Source organism: Sander lucioperca, chromosome 13 (genome assembly GCF_008315115.2).
Source record: "Sander lucioperca isolate FBNREF2018 chromosome 13, SLUC_FBN_1.2, whole genome shotgun sequence".
Lineage (NCBI taxonomy): Eukaryota > Metazoa > Chordata > Actinopteri > Perciformes > Percidae > Sander > Sander lucioperca.
The window spans coordinates 32,507,044-32,518,176 of NC_050185.1; the positions used below are offsets into that span (position 1 = coordinate 32,507,044).

Here is an 11,133-nt window from a genome sequence, read left to right on the forward strand (position 1 = left end):
AGCTTACTAAGAGTGGGCTAAGGGCCCTGCTGCCACCGGGGGCACCCCAAGATAACTGGTGTGACGTAAGGTTAAAAATGAACGTTAATAAACCATTTACTAGTCCTTTATGGAGAATTTATAAGCCATTATAAGAGTAACGTTTGGGATGCTGGGTTGTGGAAAAATCCTCCTCCAGCATCAAAATTGCTTTGTCGTTTTTTTGCCCTTTAATTCATCGAGCAGCTGGACCAAAATGTTTTCATTTACAACTTATTAACATTGACATTTACAAGCATTTGTTTGTAATTTCAGTTGACTAAACCTTTTGTTGGCTTTATAGAAACTGAGATCCTTACATAGACCCGTAAGAGAACTTTAGCCTATATAAAAAAGAAAGACAAGCTCCACCTCAACCAGCTGCAACAGTAAAATACTACTTACACATTGATGCATCAGTATTAACAATGAATCACAATGGGTCATATATTTACTTTTGAAACTTTATTTGGCTAATATTACGTATGTACTTTGACCGAACTGTGAGTTTGAATGCAGGACCTTTATTTGTAATGGAATATGTTTACAATGTATGCATTTTTACAACAGTTTATTTGTACTTTTACTTAATTAGGATCTGATTCTTCCACCACTGATCTCATGTCATTAGAAGTCCCCACACTTTGGCTGTAACTGCCTTTGACAACACGTTTGACTTCTGAGAAGTCAGGAAATGAACCCTTGTTTTGTTTCTTACTGTACTGTTAGCAGCATGATACCCACATCCCCACTTCTGCTGACTGTTTCTGTAATTGTTTTCAAACAGTGGTCAGATGCATAAACTCTGGTTTCAGTGGACAAGGCGCTTGTTCTTTATTGTGGATTGAGGAACTGTGTCATGGACTATAGTCAGAAGTGACGAGAAAGTAATAACTTTCTAACTAATCCAAGGTTTTTGTTTTCAAGACTAATGTCTAAAGCACCCTCCTCTCTCAGAATATGTGAATCATCATTTTAAGAGACTCTCAAGCTCTCTTTAAGTCTGGACAACGTGGTATTTTCAATCTGTGGGTATCAACCTCACGCACAGTGGTGGAATGTACGTACATTTACAAATTCAAAGTACTTGTATTTTACTTTCCTATATTATTTCGATTACAATTTTTTATACACTTTTCCTATCTCCAAATTAAGTGATTTTAAATCAGAATTGTTGAAATCCTTTGTGTTGAATGTTTTTTCCTACTTCTTGAGCTAAACAAAGTCTTTGAAAAGCCTCTGGGATCAGCTGGAAAATGCATCGTCACAAAGCTGAAAACAGGGCTGTTTTTCTGACACGATGAACACCATTGACTTTTTAATGATACGTGGTTCTCACAGGACAGCGACACTACAGACATATGATGAACTTATAGAATATGATGCATTTCTGTAGATTACACTAAACAGTAGGTTAAAGGTTAACGTATTGTCATTGTACAACACAGTGTTGCGGATTGCGCAAGGATGTGCAGTTGTAGTCCCTTTATGCTACATAAAAACTCAGTCTCAGCCTGATAGATAGATAGATACTTTATTGATCCCCAAGGGGAAATTGATGTATGATGAAATACTCTTCTGAGAAGTTTTTTTACCTTACATGTCATTTAGCTGACGCTTTTATCCAAAGCAACTTACAATTACTACATATGTCAGAGGCATCTATGGGTTAAGTGTCTTGCTCAGGGACACATTGGTTGATGTATCGCAGTGGGAATTGAACCCAGGTCTCCCACACCAAAGGCATGTGTCATATCCACTGCGCCATCACCACCCAGTTTTACTAACTAAAGGGAACAAGAGACTGAAAGAACAAGGTGAAAAGACAATGGGGCAGATTACACCAGAGGAGAGCATGCATTAGTTATTGTAAAATAAAGGATATTAAAAATATTAAAATTTTTCACAGCAGGAAAAGCACAAGTGAAGACTCAGTCCCATCACGTCATCACGTCATGACAGTGAGCCAGCATTCACAATCCAGTGTGTATGCAAATTTATTGGATTGGTTCATATCCAGGAGAGTTTTAAATTTGAAAATACATGCTAAGTTTATTGTCAATTAACAATAAATAAAAAAGAAAAGTTGCTGTCAAGAGGAAACTTGTCTCTTTGTGTGAGAGGTACAGACTCAATCATTAGGAGCAAATATACAGGAGGAGATGGCACATTATCTAAATGTAAGTAAGGCTCAATGGCATCAGGTGCAAAGTCAGACCAGACCCTCCTCCACATGCTGCGGAGGAGGGTCTGGCTACTCCACATAGCAACCTGGGATGGGAGAAAAATGTGGTCTTGTTTATTGGGATTTCTTTCAACCAATCACAATCATCATGGCCACTGCACGGAGCTGCTGCAAAATAGCCTCGTGAAGGAACTTGTTTTGGTGGAACGTGTACGTTCAAAGTTGTTTTAGTCGTGCAGCAGAAAACTCAGATTGGACAGATAGTCTAGCTAGCTGTCTGAATTTACCCTGCAGAGATCTGAGGAGCAGTTAACCATAGTCCTCATAAATCCACCGGAGTTTAAAATTCCAAAACAAAGAAAGCGTAAGGAAACGGACATCGGCGAAAAGACATGCTTATTCTATGCAAAAGCAACCTATATGCACACTTAATAATCGTTGTAATGACGAATGTATAGCATTTAACTCTGTAAGCTGACATTTCAGTGATATGCTATATTTTCCTTATTGTCAACAAATCCCATGAAAACATTTAAAACCAACAATACATAGTCCGTCATCCAGTACTTTCTGATTGCCCTACCCTGTTTGTGCCTCGCAGCCTTCATTTGTTTCTAGGCTACTGAAGATCTACATTTTAAAAAAATCATGTCACAAAAATATTACATTTCTGTAGTTTTAGCAAACTTTACTCAAACAGAGGTAAACTTCACATTTATTGGGGACTATTTTCAACTAAGGATTATTACACATGACTTAAAATAAACTACAGCATAGGGTTAATTGTAAAGAAGGAACATGTCACCCAGTGCAACAGTGTGGGTCATTAATATGTTTTTAATATTTTGGACAACAATGGAGCTCTATAGCACAGATTAATAAGCAATACCTGTTTTGTTTCTTGAATGTAAAGTCTGTTATGTAAGGCTTAAAGTGGACCACGTTTTTCATCATGCACAGTACAAACATGTAACATAACTACCACTTGTAGGTTTGTACTAAACAGACATACTTCCTATCTAATGATGAATAAGGGAAATTAGATGTCATTAATTCAGTGCCTGTTTATTTGCATATTATAACTGACAATGGAATGGCTGCTATTGAAGCCATGCCACCCATCAATCACTTCCATTTGCCTGAAAACAAGTCTATCAGAGACATTGATTGACATTGAGTTAACTTGTTACAGCTAAAGTTGGGTTCAGGTTAAATAATAAATGATATACGGATGGGATTGGAGATGAAAAGTTCAACTGACACGTTACCGCGATCAGCTTCGTGGGAAATTAAGAATCAATGCCACCGACATAACCAATCACACTATGACAGACTCTCCACTTAGCACCAACTGCAATTTTTAATTGTAAATGAATGTAGCCTACTGGCAGTCTGGCACACGTGGGTGCTCAGTATTTTCATTGGCGCCTATGAATGGTGTTGATTTTAGATTGAAAAAGTGAGAGAAAAGACTTGCATTCGTCCACTGTGAAGGTTGTAGAAGCTTTGTCAGGTGGCTTAAGAAGTTTGTTTATTGTAAAAAACTAGAGGAGCACGCAAAAGCGAAAATGATAGGAGGCAAACATCAGTAAATATTGAGAAGTGTGAGCTGCAAGGTCTGTGGTACATTCCCATTGCAAATATGTCATTAACATTGAGTAAAAGGGCCAAAACACGTCTACGTCGATTATAGCGCCCCCTAATGGCCGATCTTCGCCAAATTTGGTAGATAGCCTCCGAGTGGCATGCTGAACTAGCATCACGAGTTTCGTGTTGATTGCATTTACTGTGGCAGAGATATTGCAATTGCAAATTCCCCATTTAAATGCATTGAGTTATTGGCCAAAACAAATAAACGTTGCTTATAGCGCCCCCTAAAGGCCGATCTTTTGCCAAATTTAGTACAGAGCATCGTAGTGGGATATTGAACAACGATGTCAAGTTATGTGCTGATAACATTTAATTTGGCCGAGATATGATATGATATGTGTTTGGTAGCTAGCTAGGAAAATTTGTTTGGTCGTCAAATGCGCATACTTTAACGTAGCAACTTTAACATAACTTTTGGTCACGTCCATCTGGAGATGCTACGTACCATGTTTTGTGCTGATCCGTCGCACGGCCTAGGACGAGTTCGAAAAAGTTGGTTTTGCGCATTGCGCGAAAAAACTTTTGAGCGGAAATGGGCGTGGCCTATATCATGTGATTCAGCTTGATTCAAGGAAGACGTGGATGTAAGGATTTCGAATGTGCGATGTGTAATGTGGGAGTTAAAGGCAACAAAAACATTATAGCGCCACCTAGTGGTCCACATGTGTAATTTTTGGTAGGTGTGGTCCATGACCCATTGTCTATCTACCCTGTCAATTTTAAGTTGTTCACATTAGTGTAAGTAGTAAATTTAGACGTGGGTCCCATAGGCCACGCCCACTTTGACCCCTCATTACCCCACTCTAGGGTTGGCCTCAGGAGTTGGATTGGATTGATTGGAAATTGGATGAGCGGTTCTTGAGATATAAACTTTTTATACTTGTAGCGCCCCCTAGTGACCAATTTTCGTAAAACGTGTGGTGGACCTTCAGAGGGTCATGTCAAACAAGAATCTGAAGTTTGACGTTGATGGCATTTATTTTGGCCGAGATATAGCAAAGTTGGTGTTTTCATAGTTAGCTATACAAATTTGTTTGTGTGTAATATGCGCAATTTTTATCCTATCAAAATTATTTCATTAACTTTTTGTCAGCTCGATCTGGAGATGCTACTGTCCAAGTTTCATGAAGATCGGTCGCACGGTCTATGAGGAGATCGAAAAAGTAGGTTTTTGATAAATCGCGATTTTTCATGCATAAAAGTCTAGGCGGAAATGGGCGTGGCCTATATCACATCATTCAGTTAGATCCAGGGAACGCGTGGATATATGGTTTTTAAATGTCTGGTGTACACTGTGGGAGTTATAGGGAGTTATAGAGCCAAACACGTTTTTTTCTGCTATAGCGCCACCTGGAATTTCACAAAAAAATCCTTTTTTGTTTTTAAATATCCAGATTAAAATATTCGTTTTTAAACCAGAAACATATGTATGTTGTCAGTAATTAACAAATACTGAAACTATGCAAGAAATGTCAAATAACTGCTCGTTAGTTGTCGAGTACGACCACTTAAATAACTTTAAATGGACAGTTTGTAGCCTGTAAACAATGTTGGTTAAAGTTGAAATAATTAGCTAAAGGTTACTTGACTCAAACCTTTCTGCCCCTGTCGTCTGAATACCACTTCAGTGCTGTTCTTTGTGCTTTCAAATACACATAAAATACTTATTTTCTTTGTCATGACTAATATGAAAAAATACAACCGGTCAAAGTAACTTTGTTCTGATCTCTCTGCTCAGCAGGATCCAGATAAGAAAAGTCAAAAGTGTCTTTTTTAGAATAATCTCTGTCGTGTTCTCTTGTCGTCTTAACCCACATCGTCATAATCCTCTTCGCCCTGGTCTTCACCTACGATGTCATCGTAGTCCTCTGTGGAGGTGTTGTCTTCTGCTGGATCTGGGTCCTTGTACGGAGGAGGAAGAATCACCTCCTCATCCTCATCCTCCACCTTTACATAGTCAGACTGATCAGCAATGGCCTGCTCGTAGTCGGGCATGGCCTGCTCGTAGTCAGGCATGGCCTGCTCGTAGTCGTGCTTGTCCTGCTCGTAGTCGGGCATGGCCTGCTCGTAGTCGTGCTTGTCCTGCTCGTAGTCGGGCGTGGCCTGCACATAGTCGGGCATGGCCTGCTCGTAGTCGTGCTTGTCCTGCTCATAGTCAGGCATGTTCTGGCACTCAGGTACCTCAGCCAGGTTCTCATAGCTTTGGGCCTCTGAAACAAATTTCATTAAGGTAGAGTTCATTATTACATTTTAGAATAACAGTGTACCAATGTAGGGGTTTGTTGATAGATTGCAGCAATAATGTACAGTGTGATGGCAGTTTGATTATTTTATTGTATGAGTTGACCACAAAAAACGGAGTTCTGCTGAGATCTGTTGGACGTTCCGCATCATTTTGACGGATCTCAGCAGACCTTGGCTGGCCTGAGCTCATTGCATGCCGCCCCCGAGCGAAGCAAAACACACTGCCCACACAAAGATGACACAGAGCTGGATTAAAATTGGGCAAAGTATCCCTTTAAGTACAGAACTTGAGTTGTCCATTGTCCTAAAACTGTAAGAAACACCCTCTTATGCCAGAAATTCAACAAAAGAATTCCAGTGTCCGTAGACATTAGACAAAAACTAAAACATGTGTGCATTACATACTACAATATGTTGTCATTAGTTGTCATTTTAGCAGTTATTTGTATACTGATTTGATGATGCATTGATGAACTGTAGTTCAGAAACCCCAGCCTGGATTAAAATATGTGGTTCTGTCTTGGATCTGAGTGCAATTTCTGGGGTTTCCACTGCCCATTATGATGTCTAGTTTTACTGTCATCAAGGGTCATATTTTTGTCAAGAAAAATTCATGTGATGCCACAAATATAATAATATAATCCTCTGTTCCCCTTTATATGTTGGGCTAATGTTAAATGGCAGATGGAATGAGGTTTTGTAATCAGTTCTTGTGATAATGTGGTGAGACAGAGTGGAGGATGTGTGGAGGAAGGGGGGATTTTGAGGGGAAGAATTATGTCTTGCCTGCTGTAAGAAACTGTGTCCGAGGAGGTAAAGGTGGGGTGTCGATTTTAAAGCTTCTCTCCTGGTATTTGTTGCTCCTATGAAGTCGAGAAGAAGAAATGTATGTTTTGTAGTTTAAACTTTGGTATCAATCTTCTAACCTAACTCTCAGCAAGAAAGTAAATAAGTATATCTTGTTAAATGTGAAACTTTTCCTTTTTACAGTTCAGTAAGATCTAACTTTTAGCAATCCATGTATTGGATATTAAATGTGAGAAATACAGTGTATATTCATATTTTACTCGACAGTGAAGTCAGAAGATCTTCTTTGAAGCTGTGAGATTCTGTGTTTTCCTGTGGAAACAACAAAACAAAAAACACATGCTGTTAAATTAAGGTGACAGACAAAAATAATGGTGAATTTATTAACAGCTCAGCTGGTGTATGATGCAGGATAATGGTGTTGAAGATGAGGACAAAAATAAATACAACAGGACTTGTTAGGCCATACAATAAGCTTTAGCTTTTTTTTCTCGCCTCGCAGATTTCCTTGGATTGTGGTGCCACCTGGATCTTGGCTGATGCTGCTGCCGTGGGCCTGCTTGACGCCTTTTATTATTATTATTATTATTATTATAAATTATAAATTATTATTATACATTATTATTATAAATTATTATTATTGTATTATAATAAATCATGGTTCTATGATCTTAACAGTTACTATAATTGTCACTGTTCATCATGTCATTCCATTATACCCACTGCTATAATTATTATTATTTCTATAATTATTATAGTTAGTTATTATTGTAGTTGCTGTGCACCTCTCTCTCTCTCTCTCTCTCTCTCTCTCTCTCTCTCTCTCTCTCTCTCTCTCTCTCTCTCTCTCTCTCTCTCTCCCCGCCCACCTAAAGCTAGGTTCTATTTGAAGTTTCTGCCTGTTAAAAGGAAGTTTTTCCTTGCTGCTGTGGAACCAAATGCATGTTCTTGGGGAAATTGTTGGGTCTCTGTAAATTATAGTTATTATTGAGTGTGGTCTAGACCTACTGTAAAGTGTCCTGTATATAACTTCTGTAATTAATTGAATTATTAAATTAAATTAATCAATACAATTGAATTGAAAAATGTAACTGAAAGTAGGACACAATCATGATAAAACCTTACATTTGCACATTAAATCATGGTTATGTCTACATTCATATACATACAGTATTTATGTTTTTCTTGTATCCCCACATGCTGGATTATCAGTTATATTTTGTTCCCTTTATTTGCTCTGTGTATATTCTAAACCATCACTGAGCACCGCTCTCTGCTGCTGCAGCCCAGTCTCCCCATGGGGATCATTAAAGTTTCATCCAAGCTAATCAAATCCAGAGGGCACCACTGATTAAAGTAATTCATACAATTATAATAGTTTTCGTTCTGCTTTGCAATGAACTCCTCAGTGTAATACTTTCACAGGTACAGTATAATGCCATGTCTTTTTGGGCTTGGTTTCTCTTCCTCTTCTGGCTTTTGATTGTGGTATTAGAATATATTGTTTTAAAAAAACAAACAGGTAGTTAACGATATGAAAATGAAACTAATGTCTACTGCTTACTTCTTTTTTACTGTAAATGTAACTTATTAACATAAAGGCCTAATAAGCACAAGTGGCTGATGGTATGCCACCATTCTTCTAATGGCAAATATATTTATTCAGGTATTTTCAGTTTATGCTCCTTGATACTTCTACACTACAATTCAGAGGGAAATATTATACTTCGTAATTTTTACGTCACTACATTTTTTTTACATTTATAGATTAAGATTTTACAAATGAAATGCATAGATTAAACTATCCAATAAATAGTAAACATTTGCTCCACCTCGACCAACTTTAACAGTAAAAATGCTAATGCTAAATCTAACACTCACAGGGACCATTTATTAGTACTCTTACTTTTGATTTTGCTGATAACACTTGCATACTTTTACTTAAGTGAGATTTTCGTTGGAGTATGTATGTAAGTAATTACTTAATCTAAATTATTTTTGGCTACTGGTGTATGTCATTTCACTTCCCACCAACATATGCCATTGAGAATTACTTTATGCTGCTGGTTTGTGCATGTTATTAAAAGCTTGTCACTCTTGTCTCACTCTGAGACACCCCACTGTCTACCAGCATGTATAACGATTGTAGTGGAAAACCATTACCAGATAATCACATAATAATGATAAAAACATAATCACGCAGCTGTCACTAATGATGTCACCAGTGATGAATTCTGGTAGCTGAGCCAAGTCTAAGGGTGCTGCTGACTGTTAAATACAGTAGTGGAATATAACTGTTATGTAAGTACATCTACTGAAGTACTGTGTTTTATTTTATTGTTCACTGTTATACAACTACTTTGTCACTACATCTCAGAGGTAAATATTGTACTTTTTACTCCACTACATTTGTCTGACAGCTTTAATTACTTTTCAAATGACAGTTTTTCATCCCCTTCCTGTCCAGTGAAAAACAAATATCTTGAGTTGATTTTGAATGTTTGCGATAAACTGAAGGATGAAGAAAATTCTCCTATACTTCTTAAGCTAAATAAAGTCTTTAAAAAGCCTCTTGGATCAGCTGGACAATACATCGTCCCAAAGCTGAAAACAGGGCTGTTTTTCTGACACCGTGAAAAGTTGACTTTTTGCGCAATCAATAATTGCACTGCTAATACTTACAGTACATACTTTTACTTAAGTAAGGTTTGGAAAGCATGACTTTTATTTGTAGTGGAGTATTTTCACAGTGTGGTATTAATACTTTACTTAAGCAAAGGATCAGAATACTTCTTCCCCCACAGGATAAATGCATGTTGGAGCACTTTTTTGTCTGTTGGTCAAGATAAAATACCATATGCTAATGATGTGAGGTAATACACAACAGAAACTGTAGTGAGGTGCAGATGGCCATTATTATATTAATATTGAGGTCATGATTCCACATTTCCCATTACCACATTTTGTTTTGACATGTAAATGGTGCCACGTCCAGTAACTTTATGATAAATGTGTGTGAGCATGTTCAACCTACCTTGTCTTGATATGCATTTGTTGATGATGATGAAGATGATGCTGATCATCCCACATGCAAAAATAACTGCAATTATCACCCATAACCAGAGGTATTTGCGCAAATAATCCATGGGGATTCTGATTGATACAAAAGAGGATTAAAGAAAAAAAATTACATTAAAAACTGATTCTTCACTACAAGAACACATCTGCTTTTCAGTATACTGTGGATCGGAAAGAAGACATTCACCACTTCCCCTTTTTGTGCATTGACTAAGTCTTAAGGTTATTTTGGTGTTTGCATTAGCGTCTTGACCAACTCTAGGGACTTTTTTCTTGTGAAGAAGTCTAACAAAAGTTTGATAGCTTTGTTCAGCTATGGTATCTATGCCTGTACTTGACATAAACTTGAAATGGTAAGTGGGTGTTCAACGTAATTGTTTATGTAAGCTAGGAAGACGTATTTATGTTCCCTTATCTCTATAAACAGAATGAAACAAATACTTTTTTCTGTTTATCTAAACACCACATATCCTCTAAATGCAACAGCTTCCTGCCAACTTCCAACAAACAGACAAGTCTGACACATGCTGATTCTGAATAAAGTCTTGCTGGATGTTGGGACATTTTTTTCACTTTTATAATTGAAGTTAGGGCCAATCTTTACTTTTTGTACTAATTTATCTTGAAGTCACTAATATTGATTAATTTGTAGTTTGATGTTAAGAATTCAAAATGTTTTTTTTTACCATACATCAAATTCTTCTTTCCAAATACTCAGAATGTGCCTTACCTTTTCAGAGAACAGCTGTCTTCAAGGAAGTGTTAAAGTGGGTTGAAAGTCTCAGTGAATGGATGATAAAAGCGGCGAGATATGACAAAAGTCATCATGTGTTGTATTTGCATGACAGTTTCTAATTTTCTTAGTTAAATAAAGAAACTTGAGGCTGAGACTGCTCTTCTCCCCACCCTCTGCCCCTCTGCCATGCTCCAGTGACTACAGCATATGTGTGTGTGTGTGTGTGTGTGTGTGAATACTTAAAGTGTGATGTTTTTGTGGGAAATTATGCTCCTCACTCAGTCTCTGTGATGTTAAAAATATTTAAACCAATATTGTATGCATACATTTTCCACTGGAATTGAGGGCTTATTTCAAAGCCAGAGGAGATCCTTACACCCATTTCTCTTTATATTTTCAGTTCCTCTTAAATTAG

General features: G+C 37.5%; 1 protein-coding gene across 4 annotated transcripts; it reads right to left on the reverse strand.

Moving 5' to 3' along the window:
- Nucleotides 1-5,210: 5,210 nt before the first annotated feature.
- LOC116056118 lies at nt 5,211-10,924 on the reverse strand. 4 transcript variants are annotated; one of them, XM_036008888.1, is made up of 6 exons: nt 10,713-10,924; nt 9,939-10,057; nt 7,165-7,216; nt 6,884-6,960; nt 5,978-6,063; nt 5,211-5,872 (listed from the first exon to the last, which is right to left on the reverse strand). In XM_036008888.1, exons 2-6 carry the CDS (start codon nt 10,048-10,050, stop codon nt 5,660-5,662), a joined length of 540 nt encoding a protein of 179 aa, XP_035864781.1. In that variant the 5' UTR covers nt 10,051-10,057; nt 10,713-10,924; the 3' UTR covers nt 5,211-5,659. The 4 variants fall into 4 exon arrangements, with proteins under 4 accessions (XP_035864781.1, XP_031164112.1, XP_031164110.1 ...); XM_031308252.2 differs by having other exon boundaries at nt 5,211-5,914; XM_031308250.2 differs by having other exon boundaries at nt 5,211-6,063.
- Between the last annotated feature and the right edge of the window lie 209 nt (nt 10,925-11,133).

Bases quoted from the DNA above. Each gene is read 5' to 3' on its own strand.
- LOC116056118 (XM_031308250.2), bottom strand. From the start codon at position 10,050: ATGGATTATTTGCGCAAATACCTCTGGTTATGGGTGATAATTGCAGTT. The intron at 7,217-9,938 runs GTAGGTTGAACA...TTGTTTCCACAG, and splicing joins CAAATGCATATCAAGACAAG to GAAAACACAGAATCTCACAG. The intron at 6,961-7,164 runs GTAAAATATGAA...TCGACTTCATAG, and splicing joins TCTTCTGACTTCACTGTCGA to GAGCAACAAATACCAGGAGA.